We start from the raw sequence: 16,831 nt of genomic DNA on the forward strand, positions 1-16,831 counted from the left end.
TCATCAATGATGACGGTTAAATTTCCCAGAAACCTGGAGATATTACGAGAGCTTTTATTTTACGAGGGTGGTTATGAGCCCTTAAGGAAAAAACCAAGATTCTCTGAACATCTTTTCGTTGCACCAGTTTTTATTCACTTTAATTATAAACAGACTCCAATCCAAATGTTCTTTCTTGATTAAAATTATGGAAATATTAAAAATAAATACAGATGGTAGAGACTGGAGCCTACCCGGGCTCTTTGGTGGGGCTAATGGCGGACTCTGGGAGGGCTCACGCCAAGGAGTACTTCCCAGAACTTCTGCTGCCAGTGTCCTTGTCCTCACGGTGAGACACAGCCACCCCCCGCCTCTGCAGGAGACCCTCCAACACTAGCAGATGCTAAAGAGATTCAGGGACTTCCCTGGTGGCGCAGTGGTTAAGAATCCGCCTGCCAATGCAGGGGACACAGGTTCGAGCCCTGGTCCAGGAAGATCCCACGTGCCACAGAGCAACTAAGCCCGCAAGCCACAACTACTGAGCCCGCGCGCTTAGAGCCCATGCTCCTCAACAAGAGAAGCCACCGCAGTGAGAAGCCCGAGCACCGAAACAAAGAGTAGCCCCCGATTGTTGCAACTAGAGAAAGCCCGTGCGCAGCAATGAAGACCCAATGTAGCCGAAAGAAAGAAAGAGATTCAGAGGAAGGGAGAGATCTATATAGGTTAAAACTCATTATGAGAGACTTCTTAGAAAGCTCATTCAAGAAATGGCTCAAAATGTGACATAGGGCTTCCCTGGTGGCGCAGTGGTTGAGAGTCTGCCTGCTGATGCAGGGGGCACGGGTTCAGGGGGCACGGGTTCGTGCCCTGGTCCGGGAGGATCCCACATGCTCTGTGAGCCATGGCCGCTGAGCCTGCGCTTCCTGAGCCTGTGCTCCGCAGTGGGAGAGGCCACAGCAGTGAGAGGCCCACGTACCGCAAAAAAAAAAAGTGACATAGCATAGAGCTGCTCCAAGTGTAGCTAATGGAGTCAGTGTAGTCCTCAAATTGTTAGCTGTCCATGATAAATTCAGAAAATAAGATTAAGAATTTAGAAACTTTTATAGTTGACTATTTTATGTGTTGAATCTAATAAGTGAGCTATAAAAAATAAACAAATAAATAATAAATACACATGATAGAGGGGATGTCTGTTGTCAGTTTCCATTTTAAACAGCTGCCTATTTTACAGTAATACTCTTTAGAAACAAATCTTAAGAATGAGAATTCTAGCTGGGTCCCAAATAGCTACTAACATTAACTTTTCAGCTGCATCTGATAAAGACAGGGAGCAAAGCCAAACTCAGTGCATTTTGCTCTCCTCCCATTTTCATTTCCCAAATAAATGAAAATTATTTTAAGTAAATTTCCAAATATAAACTTGAAATGAATTTAATTATCCAAACTGAATGTATCTGCAAGCCTTCTTCAAATTTATTTTCAAATTTTCATGACTATTATAGATTTTTTTATTCCTTCCCATTTTGACAGTATATCCTAATCCAGACATTTTGTGGCTTAACCATATATTTCTAAGTTAGTATTTTTCTCCTTTACAAAACTTGTCAAAATTCAATGATTATTAGCTGTTAAGGGAGGGAGTATGGCATAAATTCAAAGAAAAACTTGAGATTTATAAAATGTTTTTAGAATTTTCAATAGTCTCACAAGTAAGTCAAATTAACAGTTACCAAAATGTTCTCAGAATGAAATACCTGGTTCTGATGTGACTAGAGAATATAACATAACAAGCTTGACATCACAGGCTTGGTATCAGGGAGCCTTGATTTGACACGTCGCCAACAATAGAAATTGTAGACCCTTCCTGAGTGGTGTGCCTGCCCGGCCAAACGTGAAGTACTTTACATGTACCAGTATCGCGATTACAGCATGAACTCTGGAGTCAGAGACTCTGGGATTAGGTCCCAGCTCCACTGCTTGTTAGTTATGTGACCTTGGGAAAGTTACTTAACCTCTCTGCATGTTTGTTTCTTCATCTGTAAAATGGGGATGATAAGAAAGGTACCTAGTGCATAGGGTTTCTGTGAAAATGAAATTAATGTTCATAAAGCACCTAGAAAAATACCTGGCACATAATAAGTGCTATACAAGTATTTCTTTCATTATTATATTTGACCTTATTTACCTCTTGATCAGGGCTGGCTTCATGGCTGTGCTACCTGTGCAGTCACACTGGGCACCAGGCTGAGAAGGGCCCCATGCTCGGTTTAATTCTCGGCTGCTGTCATCTTGAAATTCTTAATAACTCTTGAACAAGGGACCCTACGCTTACCTTTTGCACTGGGCCCCAAATATTCGGCACCCGGCCCTTCTCTTGAGGTAGATAGTGTTACTGTCCCCATTCCACTACATCTGGCTGTGTGGCTTTGGACAAGCAACATCCTCAGTGTTCTCACCTGTAAACTATAAGTGTTAACTACTGACCTGACAAGGCTCTTCTCAGAAGAATTAAATAAGATAACGTGTAAGCAGTGATTGGCATATACAAGTTCTCAGAAATATCTATTATTATTATTATTAATATTTATCTCAATAAAAAACTAACCCAACGTTTCTTTACTTCTCCTATAAATACATAATCTTGCTTACAATTACAATAAACTTTCCAGTGCAGTTAAAACTTTATTGAAAGTACAGAATAAAATCATAAAACTTATCTCTGGAAAAATTAAGATAAGTTTATGAGAGGAAAAGATCATATCTTTACTGTTATAGAAAGGCCTTATTAAAACTTGAGGTTTCTGTTAATCTTAAAACAAGTTCTTTGTTCTCTAAACCTAGACTAGAGAAGAATTCAGGTGACTTGAATTTGGGTGAGAACTGATACAACCCTGGGGAAATTTTTCAAATAAGTATATTATGAAAAAAAAAAGTATGCTCAAAATCAAAACAAAGCACTGAAGACTACATCAATCCAAATATTTATTCATAATAAACATTACTAATTTCACAGTAAATGAATGAGGTATGACCCTTATACTATGAAGACAAAGGAAAATATAACTAAGAAGAAACTGCTGGACACTATCATTCATTTGCAACCTCTCAAAGTTAGGTTATTATTATTTTTGTTACTAATAAGATACTCCATGCCTCAACATTACTTGTATTGTAGAAAGTAAATAAAATATTTCTGCAGACTTTGATGACATGTGTAAGCATTTTTTTCAAATAAAATTTAAAAGTCAAAATAACATACATTCTTTTATGATTTACTTTAGAACACAGGATAGAAATTAGTCTCTACAGAGAAGGATAAAATAAAGCCTTCTGAAGAAAATTAGAGTGCAGCATTTTTTTGACAAAAAATACAATTGACGGAAATTATTTTATTAAGACCATATGTTCTTTCCACAACAGCATCCACTGCTGAAAACAAAACTAATGAAAAGCCTCTTGCAATCACAAGATATATTCTGATATATTTTTTATATCCATCCTCCAAATTTTAATTTGTTGGGTAAGTACACTCTGGAAAGATAATCTGATGATAGGAAGGTCAAAGCTTGAATTTCTGCCTTCATTTTAGAGTCTGCCATTATTTCCATCTGTCAATAAAAGGAAAATATAATCATACCAGAGTCCTTTGCTACAGTTCTGTCAACTCAAACTAGTAAATCTAGATTTGTTTTATCCTCCAAAGCCATCGGCAATAACCTTTAGGTCAGCCGGAATATTCTGGAGCTGCTACAGCTAAAAATATTAGTATGGATTCCTTCAATAATTAGGAATGGTCTGGGATCTTTATAATTTCCTTCTCTCCTTTTTTCCCCCATGAACTATGATATAGCCATAGACAATGGGTATATAACTATGATGAGGATAAACTAGATCAGCTCCACCCAGCTGATCTTATCTATTAGCATTCACAATTCAATGTTTCTACAACCATTTACTGCTGAACAACACACACGTTAGTTGTTGGTTATATAAAAATTCAAGAAGGGGCCTCCCTGGTGGCACAGTGGTTGGGAGTCCGCCTGCCGATGCAGGGGACACGGGTTCGTGCCCCGGTCCGAGAGGATCCCACATGCCGTGGAGCCACTGGGCCCGTGAGCCATGGCCGCTGGGCCTGCGCGTCCGGAGCCTGTGCTCCACAACGGGAGAGGCCATAGCAGTGAGAGGCCCACATACCGCAAAAAAAAAAAATTCAAGAAGGATAGTTCCAAAATATTATGTAAATAGCCACTGCTAAAGTAAAAGGCAATAAAACATACATTTGAATTTTAAAAAGAAACATACTTCTTTTCTCCAAAATGGTTGGCAAGTAATATAAGGTCTCTTCAGGATACTGTCAAGTTTCATTTGGTCTTGTTTAGTCAGTGGAATTAAAGTACCTTTAGGTATATTTAATCTGGAAAAAAATAGATGAAAGAAATCAGTAAAAACAAAGTGCTCCTGTAACTTTAAGGTCACATATATTTCATTTTTATTTATCATACTATTTCAAGAGACTCAGAAATAACAGATGCGGGGGCTTCCCTGGTGGCGCAGTGGTTGAGAGTCCGCCTGCCGATGCAGGGGACAGGGGTTCGTGCCCCGGTCCGGGAAGATCCCACATGCTGCGGAGCGGCTGGGCCCGTGAGCCATGGCCGCTGAGCCTGCGCGTCCAGAGCCTGTGCTCCGCAGTGGGAAGCGAAAATTAGTAGAGATCCACTTTTAAATACAGAATTTGGGGGATCTGGCATGTCTTAGACCAGCAAATGTTCAAGATCAAGCAGAAGTCTGTTTTAAGTTGTTGTTTTCTTTCATGCCACACTCACAGGACGATGACAGGAAGACAGACATTGGTTATAAAACAAATGCCGAGAACACTAACATCATGTGTATCAACACCAAGGCAGCCCCCAGAGCACCACAGTTTTGAAGCAGTGAGCGCCAGTATGTGTGGCCAGCAGCAAGATCCACTGTGGGATTTTAGGTTCCACTGAATACTTAATTCTCTGTAATTCATTGAGAATTTTCTGGGCCGAAGAAGTTAGTCTATCAATTTTCACTTACGCATTCATGCATGCACACAGACATACACACATCTATTTAGTTTTACACTTTTAAAAAGTAGATTGTAATTTTATCTTGGTATGTGTTTTAAAAATAGAACATGAGAGGTCCAGGATTTATGTTGTGAACTGCTTTTTGAAGTCACAAATCCTGGATTTCTCAGGAGAGCTCCAGTTTCAAACAGTCTTCTTCAGTGTCCCCATAATTATGACCATTTGCCAGCGGCAGCTCCTGAATAGGACGACAATCTGATTGAAAGGGAGGCCGAGAGGGTTTCCCTTGAAGCCATGTTTGTGTTGCTATCATACTTTTTTCTTTGATTGTACATTTATTTAGAGTGGCTTTTGAGGGCACTGATGGAATTTATGAGATGCAGCTAGAGTTTCTTCAAGTTTTCCACCTCAATAATCAGATCCTCTGTCCTCAAGTTGTGTTAGAAATGATATTCCTACAAACAGACAACCCCCAAGGGATTTTGACCATGACATACACACTAAATTGACAAAACTTTGATTCACTAGAGCGAAAACATTCAAAAATCGAAAACTGAATGTTTTCTCTGGTGCCCTCATTTTGTTAGAAGCAGTGATTACCCAAAACCTGTTCCTATTCCATATTTATAAAATAAGCACCTGTTACCACGGTTTGCTCACTGCTTAAAGAAATCCAATAAATGTTTAATTTCATTCTCACTGGCTAATTAAAACGATAAAATATTTTAAAATATCACAATAGCAGAGATGAATAAAGTGATAATGTCTCATGCTGAAGGACAGATGGGCTCTTACTCTCCAGGGAAAACAAAATAATTAACCTATCCGGAGGGCAGTCAAAGCCTTAAAAATGTGCATACCCTTTGACCCAGCAATTCTGGGAATTCGGCCTATGGGACTAATTAAGGATACGGGGCAAAGATTTAGTTACAAGATGGTCCATCAAAGCACTACCCATTGGAACAGAGATGTGGAAACCACCCCAACTTTCAGCTGGAAGGGGCTGACTGAATAAACACACTCAGAGTTGGAACTCAGCAGAAGACATTCAAATGAGGTCTTAGGAATGTATCTATTGATAAGGAAAAGCGATCACATTGTGTTATGTGAGAAAAGCAGACTACAAAATAAGAGTATGACTCCATTCTTTTGGAAGAAGTTACGGCAAGTCACAGCAAATAATCAACAGGGGTAAAGCTGTTCATCTGTAGGTGACTTTTTTCTTGTTATTTAATGATATTTTTTCCATAATGAACATATAGATATTAAACATGACAAAATTTAGATTTCCCAGCTTTAATCTTAAAATGAGTTTTAATGAAGTTAAAATTTTAAATCTATGATAAAGTTAATTCATATGGCAAATGGTGTTGTCAATGATTACCATTTAACTAGATTCAATGTCTTCATACTTTCTAAAGTATAAAAAAAATTACTAAACACTTTAACCATAAAGGTAAAACAAAAAATGTCTTCTAGCTAGCTAAAGGTTCAATTAACCAAATATATTTAAGTATTTTAGTAGCTGAAACAGAAACATGGATAAATGTAATTCATAATTATATAATCCCGAGTCATTGGGAACACGGTAAGTAAAAACCGTGAAGTGCTTTCCCTGGTAGTGACTTTTTAGGCTGAGTGTTACATATTACAATGAATCATCATTTAAAATATCCTATTTCTGCTAACCGCCTAACCTTTTGATATCAGAAGGGAGGAGACCAAGCCATCTAATAGCTGGAACTGTGAGATTATGGGCTTCAAAAGACATAGCCTAAGATAGAGAGCAGAAGTATATTAGCGAAGGTATGCAGAGAACTAGCATACTTGTTTTTGCAGCCAATTTTTTAACTTATTAGGAAGAACCAGTACTGAAGACTTCACACCCCCAGAGACCACAGAAGTTAAGAAAATCACCAGGGGCTTAGCTAAACTTGACTTTCGGTGGAGGTTTTAAAACTGCTCTGTAGTATTTCTGTATTGGTTTTCTATAAAGTAAAACTACAGATGACCCCTCTGACCTGCATTTACTGTTGTTCGTTGATTCCACACCTTAACACCTTGCTCCACCATCCTTTTCACCTGCTATAAACATATACATCAGGACACTCAAGGTGTCCACCAATGGTTCCCAAACATCACCACGTGTCAGAATCACTTGCAGTGCCCACCCTTGGGAATCCAGACTCAGGAGGTCTGGATGGGGACTGAGATTTGCATTTCTAACAAGTTCCCAGGTGATGCTGATGTCCAGGACCACATTTTTGACAACCATTGATGTGTGGTAGTTGCAGTCTCCAGTGGTGAAGTTTGGTGATCTTCTTATTTCTCCTTATGGTTGGAATTGGAAAAGTCAGAATTCAAGGCTCTATATAATTTTCAGGGTATAACTGGTGATCAGTGTTGCTATGCTGAGGGCCCACAGTTACCTCAGCAGGCCAGGAAAGTGGAGGATAATTAATGCCTCTTGCCCACAGGTAATCCCACTCTGTCATCTGCAGTCACACTGGTCATGTTGGAAGCTGGAATCACAGGTCTGAAATAGACTGGCCCTAGACTAGGACAGTAGCTTCACTGGTACATTTTGGGGGCCCTTAGCTTACTAGGGGCTGATAAGTAAATGCAGAAATCACTTCAGTGAATATAAAATATCTCAATAGTGAAAAAGGAAAAATATTTTTCTATACTTACCATAGATCCATACTTATAGATACACATTATTTCTATGCCTGTTAAAAGAAAGTTAACTTTAAAATTAGTCTTCTTGCATATTATAGGCTAGATAATTATACCTAACATCTGCAATTTTTATTTTTGTGGACATTACAAATGGAAAATTTATGGTTCAGTTTAATACGGTAAAAACAGCGATCAGTTGCCCCAAATGATTACAGTCATTCATTTTAATCTAATAATCATATTCTTTTAATTTTTTTTTTTCGGCCACGCTGCACGACATGTGGGATCTCAGTTCCCCAATCAGGGATTGAACCTGTGCCCACTGAAGTGGAAGTGCAGAGCCTTAACCACTGGATGGTCAGGGAAGTCCCAGAATATTTTATGAAAGTGTTCTATGAGCAGAAAAAGACAACTACAGATATGATTTATTATGACTATTGTTTCAAATAGTCCAACAATAAATTACCATGTGGATCAGCATCTACAAGAGTGAAAATAGGAATGTGGAATGTATCCCACAGCTTCTTGACTAAAAGTCTTGTGTTCAGATCAGGTACTCCCTTTCCCTAAAAGCAAGTATTGAAATCATTTAGTAGAATGAAACTGATAAAACTATATTCTTATTTTGTTAATAACTTAAAAGTTAGATCCCCTCACCTTAAATTTCAGGTGATGGAAGACTGGTTTTGACTGTGAAAAAATGTACACTATATACAACAGGGTGAAAAAGCCCACCTAACTTCATACCTTTGACAATTATCCCAGTCCTAGAAAATAATCCTAAGGAAATATTTCAGCAGAAACAGAGATAAGAAAAATCTGACATACACAGAGATGTCCATTGCAGGGTTATTTAACAGGACAGAAACTATGATAAATAGCCGAACTATCTCACAACAGGGACATGGAGAGGCAGCAGAGCACGGTGGTGATATGCACCAGCTTTGGGGCCAGACAGCCTGGGCTGGCATCTGGCTCTGCCACTTCTCAGCAGCATGAACCTGAAAGAGTCACGAAGACTCTCTGAAGTTGGGGCTTCTTAACACCTTATAAAATTACTATAGGAATTCAATTATTTAACGATTATAAAGCATTTAAAAGAGTACCTGGCTTACATTCAGAATTTAATAAACCTAAGCAGTGGAAGAGTATTATGAAGTCATTAAAACAATAATTATGTGGAAAAGTAATTTAAAGAGCTTTACAACAGTGTTAGGAGAAAAAAGCAGAAAACCAAATGAAACATGGAGCAGAGAAGGAAGCAAGCAGAGAAGAATGGGCTTTCCACGCGACCGCTCTGAGTTTGAACTCCCTCTCCGCCAATCATTAGCGGGTAAAGTTGGGTTGGTTTTCTTAGTGTCTTTAGGCCGTGGTTTTATTTATAAAATTGGGATAAATATGCCTGCCACACAGTTACGGGACTAGAGCGACGTGGAGCTGAACTGCCTAAAACCCAGTCCTAGTTTTGACCAGCCTTAAGATTGTGGTAAAATACCTTCCTGGGTCCCATTGTCCTATTGTTAAAATGGGGATGATAATAATACCTACCTCACAAGGTTGGGGAGACTTTACACGTTGATATGTGAAAAACAGCACTAAAATGGGAACCCTTATTGTATCCAGTGCCCGGCAGAGCTCCTGGCACACCATGAGCACTTAGTGAATGCTAGTGTATTTTAATTTTTTCCTTTGGGAACGACTACACATGTATGCGGTAGAGGAGACCACAGAGGAGTACCAAAGGCTCCTTCCTAGTCTGGCCCTCGGTCCTCAACTCCCCTCTGTAGAGACAGCTGCTACAGGTCAGCTGCTTGTGGGTGTTTCACCACAGCAATGACAGCAATTATCAGTGGACACCATGATAGCACCGACGCGCAGGTAGGCAAGGACTAGGAGGCAGCCTACGAGGAAAGACAAGGTAGAAAAAGAAACGTGACGGAGAGCCGAGCTTTACTTGCGTCTCCGATGCGCCAGTACCAGCCGTGATTCAAACGCCGACAGCTGAACAGAGGCCGGGGCCCGGGCAGCTTTCTCTGTCGGTAGTGGCTTGGCTTCCTATCAGCCCAGCATGCATTCTCACCAGGGAGGTGTGAAAGCGGAGGAGGACTGGACCAAAGCATGAGCCACAGGACACCCCCGCTGAGAGATCACTTCAGGGGTTCAGGTAGCGCCTTTATTACTTATGAGCTCTCAGCCTGCATTTTCCATCTCAACCGTTCTCCCCTCACTTCAAACTGGGCAGAGGCCCCTAGGATTTCCTGCTATCATCTCAAATTCATATTTCTAAAACTACATGCAACATCTCTCTGCCGCGAAGAGCTGAGCCTTCCCGCCAGTTGTCCTGTAGTATCGACGGTGACATCATGGTGAAGTTCCACACACCAGAGTCATTTTGACTCCTTCCCCTCATCCCGTGGTCACCACGTCCTTTTGGATTTGCCTTGGAAATGCCCTTTGCTTAAGCCCTTTCTCCTTAATCATTCCCCTGGCATCCTTCCACCCAGGCAACCACCTGAGAGCCTCTGGACAGGCTCCCCACATCCAGCTATGATGTTCTTCGTCTAACTGATGACGCTGCCGCACTAAGCCCTGTCATTTCCTTTCTCACCAATCCACTTTTGTAAGCACCTGATATTTACACTATATCAGGATGCCTCCTGGGGGGGCGTTATTTGATTTCAGTCAGATTGGAGGATGGTTAAATAAACACCTTGGAAATTCTTGTTCTATAATCCCAAAGGATGCATCATATTGATAACAGAATGCTGTCCAAGCTTATGGATGATGTTATAAACCCCTCTTACCAATCACCAACGTAGTGTGTTAGTTTTGAAATTGTGGTAAAGGTAGATAATATACCGTAACCATGATGCACGGAGACATTTTGGTGCAAAAACTGTCATCTAGGAGCCGCTGAAATGTCGCATCTTTTTCTACAATTAATAGAAATTTTGCATCTGTAATTAAATCTGTGAAGTTAAGGCTGATAAATTTAAGGCAGGCGTGTTTCAATTTAACCACCAACTAAATAACGGTTATATTTGAAGGTAAGCAGATATCTGTTCACACACAGTATTTAGATATCTGTCTCTCCTACTAGATGGTGAGCTCCTGAAAGGATCTTTAAAAAGGGACCACGGTGTGCTCATCTTGACCACTACAGGGGCTGGCTTGTTGGTTACACATTATGAAGGCTTGATTTATCAAAGTCATGGATGAATGAACATTCCAGGCGTTTAAATAGTTTTCCCAAAGGATACTCTGAATTCCTTGAACATTAGATGGCACAGCAACAGCCTAAGTTAACAAAACAAGACAGTTTTTATTTTAAATAAATAGCAAGTTTAACGACATTTAAAAATTTATCACAAAAATCCTATATTTTCATTAAAAAAATACACCTGTTATCAGAGGTCTATGCCTCAGTAAAAAAAACAGTAGGACACAGATTTACTTTTCAGTAAGAAAACTGACATATGACCTAAACTACTTCCCAGAAGGTGAGAATTTCTTGGAAATTTTATAGATGTGTGGCTTAAAAAGCAGAAACTGATGAAGGAAAGACTTCCTTATGCAGGATCTCATAGGTGTCATTCTCCTCTTTCCAAAATGGTGAGCTGGCCCTTTCCAAACTTCTGTGCTAGTTCAGTACTGGGGGCTTTCTACGTACCAAGCCTAACAAATAGTTTAGTAACAAACATTAATTTCAGAACCAGAGAATTTTATGAAGATTACATAAATAACCATGCTAAAATGGTCAGGTCACACTCTACCTGAAAACAACCGTGCATTTTAAAAAGGAATGTGTATGTTTGTTTCTTTCAATATGACATTTGGCAAGTGGCATGTTTTGAAACTATGTAATGTATAACCCTGTACAGCATATACATATTCATCGATTTTATTTTAAAATCTTAAGCTCCAAACTACATAACAAGGCAGTAAATAAAATGCATTTAAAAAACAAACGATCTGAAATGGAGTTAAAACGCGTGAAAACATTAATGATGCTTACCGTTGTACATGCACAGTTCACCTTCGTGCCATCTTCCTCGATATACCTTAAATTGCCAGCAATTAAACCTTTTGATGTAGATAACTGAAAAAATAATAGACATATCTGAAACCTCTCTCTTGAGTTTACTTTATGCCTCTAAGTCCCTTCTCATGTTCACCTCTTAATTATATGTATTTTGGCTCAGACTGGAATTTAAGAAATAAAGGAGAAAATATGTAAGAGCACTGAGAAATGAAAAATATTTGATAATTCATCTGTCTTGGTTCATTTATCCAAGGGAATACAATGAGAATAGATTATTTAAATTCACAGTGAGAAAAACATAGTATCAAAAATATGGAAAGAAGGCACAGATTACATTTATTCTTCTATTACAATTTTTATATGTTTTGTCTTAAAATGTTTTGTATTAAATGCTACTTACTATATGCAGACTTCTCCTCGGCACTTTTAACATACAGGAAATATCATTGATAATATTGTCCACAACAGTCTGGTTACCAAAGAGTTGGCTGTCGGTGTAATATATGTCTCTATGAAAATTTTAAAAAAATATATTTCAATTAACCATATTCTCTTTGAATATAAGTATTGGAGTATTAATTGAAGAAAGCTTTAACTGGATGAAGGCAACATATAAGCAAAGTAGTTTACGACCCATAGCCTAGTTTTATGTAACTTTTCAAAACATATAATGAAAGTTAATGCCACTAAATCTCACACTGCATTTTAAAGAGTAATTTATTAGAACAATGTACTTACCGTTTGGTTGCGTAAATGTTGCTCTGTACTAATTTATAAATCATGGACAATATTTTAAGAATTAGCGCTGGAAAATAAGATGCAATAAACAAGTTACTCATCATTTTTCTTACAAATTCAAAACATACTGCTATCAAGGATTTTAACTGTCCTCAGTTACTTTCCACAATATTACAAAAATTATCTTCCCAAAATAAAAGTGTTAAGTACAGAATAATAATTGCCTGAAGAATCAGATAAAATTAATTGCTCTATGTACAGCAAAATTGAGAGAATACTTTTCCACTGAATCATGCATCTTGAAAATTTCTTTTGAAATAATACTTCCATGGTTATTAACAATGCAAAATTCTATAAATTTATTTCAAGTACAGGGTGGCCTATTAAAGAACAAGTAAAATTATTTAGCTAGGAAAAACTATAACCCAGAAGGTAACCAAAATTATTTATTTTACTACAGAAAGCTAAGAAAGATTAATTTACCAAAAGTTTTAACTGATTTTGGTGAATCACTTTTGATTTTTCTTGTGGTACAATGAGATACCATGTGAAGACCCACAGAATCTTCAAACCTGTCATTTTGTTTAAAGCAAGGGAATAGAATAAAAAAGAATTAACTTTTGAACACCAAACAATATACACTTAATGTCCTCTTCTGAACATCATTTAAATCCCCATTTCTTCTCAACGTAAGCACTGATACATTATATTATGATAACCTCGTTTATAAGCTTAGATAATTGCAGGTGGTAATTAGCTTTGCAACACACAGAGGCACTAAAAGCAAGTGTGTAAAATACATGAATTAAATACCTTTAATTATGATGTGTGTGTGTGTGTGTGTGTGTGTGTGTGTGTGTGTGTGTATTTCTTTCCCAGGAAGATATTTAGGGTAGGTGAACTATTACCAAATATTTCACAGTTTTATTAGCATTTTGCTCACTTTCTTGATTGGTTTATTTAATAATTTTACTCAATTTAATAATAAGTTTTGAAATGTTTTGTTTAATTTACCCCCAAAGTTACAGTAAATGAAATAACAATTTATACTAGGCTGTTAAATTGAACTGCCAAGCCTGTCCTAAAGGTGGCAGAAGGCACCAGGCAAATAGGCCAGGTGACAGTTGCTTCAAGATCCATCTTGCAAAATATGATTCAAAACTTTAGTTACGTTAATTACACTGATCATAAAAGAATACTTAGTGCCTAAAGAGCCTTAAAATTACTTTAATTCTGTTTCTGTAACTCTTATTGAAGACTATTCTTGTAGTATTTTTCATTATTAAGTGGTAAGTGTCTACAGGTTGACGATCTGAGAGAAACAAACTATGTAACTAGGGTCCAGGACTTTGATAAAGCTGTTTGCTGATTTTACCCTCTTGGACACAGGACTTAGCAGGGGGAGATTTGCTAGGGGAAAGAGCCATCAAAATATGCTCTATGTTCAGGATACATTTATTTTGGTCTCAGTATCAGGACTGGTTGTAGCTCCCCTGAGCAAGTGGTTTGCTTTTGCAGTATAGGTGAGAATTCCACTGGTGTTATTTCCCCTTTTGAGTGCTAGAAAGCTTAGATCCAAGTCTGGAGCCTATTTTTAGCAGGACTGTGAGACTTTATCATACGCATTTTGAATTCTAACCCCTTTTGGTGCTCCACTTTTTGTTCCTAGCATTGTTTTCCCTTTGCCTTATCTTTCACACCTACTTCTAGTTTATAAAACCTGCCTGTATGGTATGTATTTTGTAAACTTCCTTAGATCTTTCTGGTAAGGTAAAGGCAATAAAAAGAATTAAATGCAACTAGAACTCGAACTGAAACTCAAATAATGACATAGATACCGCATTTAAAAGTAAAAAATGCAAAATGCCCACTTTATATTTTCCCAGCTTGATCTGTTGTCTATTGTGAATGCAGGTGCTTCATTTCTTGCCAAGCTTGTGATTATGTCTTGGATAACATTTTCTATAGCTGCAAGAACCTCAGAACTGAAACAATAAATACACCATGATTCAGTCTTAATTCTAAATTAGACCTTTACAGTATATAACATTTCCCCAGATCAATATTAAAGTAATTTTTAGTTTCATTGGTTGTTTTTTAAGACTAGGCGATACATGTCAATAATATTCTCTCCCACTAAATTTTTTAACAGTAATGCATTAAAACAACAACTGTATTTATAGTGGTGAATTACAGAGAAATTTCATTTGCTTGTAATTTTACTTCTCAATTACCAATTGAAGTAATATCTCCCTTTTAAATTAATGACTAGACAATATAATTTATAAATATATTTTTATCTACCCTTCGTATCAACCTACTTTAAATACAAGATCATTGACTTGAAATACTACTGATAAATCTTTTAATTAAAATTGATGTAATACTTGCTTTAATTTCCCCAAAATGCAAAGCGAAAATATTTCAGAAGAAAAACTTCATGCTGTAGCACGTTACCTTAATTGATCTCATGCCATACATCAGCCCTTTTGAATTTTAGTGACACAAAAAGAAAAAAGTTTAATCACTACCATAAAGGGACTTGGCAACTACTACACCACAGAAAATTATTAAGACTTAGCCCAGTTTTCTGTCAGCTGACTTTTAATTTCACGAGCCATCAGCTTCAAAAAATGTTATTCTGTTATAAACACCGTAAGAATATTGCCTAGGAAGGGAACTCATATTAAATCTAGAAAATGCACAAAATGTAGTGTTCTAATTTCCACAGAAACATCAGAGTTTTCATGGAAAATGCATGTATCAGAAAATAAATTTTAAAACATTCCATATTTTCTAATAACAGGATGCAAAACCTGATACAAATATCTCATTTTTCCAGCCTGGAAAAAAAAAGTTATGATAACATTATGACCAACTTTAAAACAACCAGATTTACATCTGAAATGTAAAAAGGGACTTCCATCCCTTTCTTTCCTTTACTCTCAATTCTCCCTTAAACTAAATCCTATTGTAAAAAAATTTTTGTGGGTTTTTCCGGCTTTTGGGTTTTTTGGTAGTTGGTTTGGGCTTAAAAGTAAAAGGCAGTAATTTGTTTAAGTGAAAAAGTTTGCTGATAAATGGGAAAAGCAGATCAAGGAAGCAGAACAACAGAGCATTTCAAGTAAAAGTGGTGAATAATGTAAACATAATTTCGGTAGTTAACTCTAAGCTGGGCAGCTGGAGAATCCCGTAACTGATGTTATCAGCACCGCACTCTGAGCTAACCTCTAACTGCTTTAACCGATTTAAAGAAGTGTACATTCTCTTCACTTCGAAGTCAAAAACCCCATTGTCTCACTAGAAACCATTTAAAATGTGTTGACTTCCTTGCTCATTTTGATAAAACACACTTATTGAGAACTCACAAGATTGATTTTCCCCTCTTCCAAAAAAAAAAAAAGCCTGAAAACTTCTAAAGTTAAATTTTTACACTTTTTAAACAAACACAAGGCCAAACTGTGCCCTAAACTCCCCCAAACTGTTAGGATTTCAAGAAACTCGTGAACCCAGCTGTGGGGATGCTCCTGGACCATTCTAGAGGGGGAACATTCTAGAAGACATGGGAGGAGGGTGGTCTGTCACCAGGCTTTCCGAGTTCAAAATAAGTTAACAGCAGAGAAAGGGGGTTTTCGCTAAACAAGGGCCTTTCTCGGGGTTCAGGGTTGGCGGGCCCAACAGGCTTCACCCTGTGGCCGCCACAGTGGGAGACGGGATGGGGGCCCAGCATTTCCCCACAGAACACCTCAAGCCCGGCTGTGCCGAGAAAGCTTTTTGCTAAGTCCCGGTGTCTGCGCCCCAGACGGCGCCCTCATACCTAGTGGCCAGGTGCGTCCCCCCGCCAGCGGGCTCCCTGCCGCCTTTCCTCAGGGCGACCAGCAGGGAAGCCCTGTGCTGGTCCAAAACCTGGAAGAACGAGGCCTCAGGACCTCTGGGTGCAAAGGCCATGAGGACCGCCCGGCAGTGAAAGCGTCCAAGAGCAGGAACTTGACTTGGCGGGATAGCGCCCTTCCCCGCAACCACAGAGCAGCTTCCAGGAAAGGACAGAGCTCCTTTCCCGCACTTTCCGGAGAGGGCTGACCGCGCATGTGCACTCCTCACCCCCTTCCCCAGGCAGAGCTGGACCAACGCATGCGCATAGCACCTCCATTGAGTGAGGCATGCGTGCTCGGGGCTCTCTCAGGCGCAGTCCTACCTGGGAGGGAAAGAGAGGGACCGTTGACTGGGCGCCGTCTGGCAGGTATGGGGACCAGCATAAGGGGCCAGCAGGGTATGCTTGGAATGTGGGACCTAGATTTGGGACCTTGAAATGTTTTTTTTTTTTTTTGCGGTACGCGGG

General features: G+C 38.7%; 1 protein-coding gene across 2 annotated transcripts; it reads right to left on the minus strand.

Moving 5' to 3' along the window:
- Positions 1 to 3,467: 3,467 nt before the first annotated feature.
- On the minus strand, positions 3,468 to 16,440 carry SPO11 (SPO11 initiator of meiotic double strand breaks). 2 transcript variants are annotated; one of them, XM_024750419.1, is made up of 13 exons: positions 16,310 to 16,440; positions 14,364 to 14,477; positions 12,976 to 13,064; positions 12,493 to 12,559; positions 12,155 to 12,263; positions 11,728 to 11,811; positions 10,973 to 11,009; positions 10,572 to 10,681; positions 8,179 to 8,278; positions 7,725 to 7,762; positions 6,731 to 6,807; positions 4,282 to 4,393; positions 3,468 to 3,587 (listed from the first exon to the last, which is right to left on the minus strand). In XM_024750419.1, exons 1-13 carry the CDS (start codon positions 16,438 to 16,440, stop codon positions 3,468 to 3,470), a joined length of 1,188 nt encoding a protein of 395 aa, XP_024606187.1. The 2 variants fall into 2 exon arrangements, with proteins under 2 accessions (XP_024606187.1, XP_024606188.1); XM_024750420.1 differs by lacking the exon at positions 14,364 to 14,477.
- Between the last annotated feature and the right edge of the window lie 391 nt (positions 16,441 to 16,831).

The sequence above is a fragment of the Neophocaena asiaeorientalis genome, unplaced genomic scaffold (assembly GCF_003031525.2).
Source record: "Neophocaena asiaeorientalis asiaeorientalis breed wild unplaced genomic scaffold, Neophocaena_asiaeorientalis_V1.1 scaffold606, whole genome shotgun sequence".
Classification (NCBI taxonomy): Eukaryota; Metazoa; Chordata; class Mammalia; order Artiodactyla; family Phocoenidae; genus Neophocaena; species Neophocaena asiaeorientalis.

What these genes read in the sequence shown, in the direction of transcription:
- SPO11 (XM_024750419.1), bottom strand. Translation starts at nt 16,440, where the DNA reads ATGGCCTTTGCACCCAGAGGTCCTGAGGCCTCGTTCTTCCAGGTTTTG. An exon ending in TCTATAAGTATGGATCTATG is followed by an intron (nt 6,808 to 7,724) that starts GTAAGTATAGAA and finishes TCTCTATCTTAG; the next exon opens with GCTATGTCTTTTGAAGCCCA. An exon ending in CTCCCTTCTGATATCAAAAG is followed by an intron (nt 4,394 to 6,730) that starts GTTAGGCGGTTA and finishes ATTTTTTTCCAG; the next exon opens with ATTAAATATACCTAAAGGTA.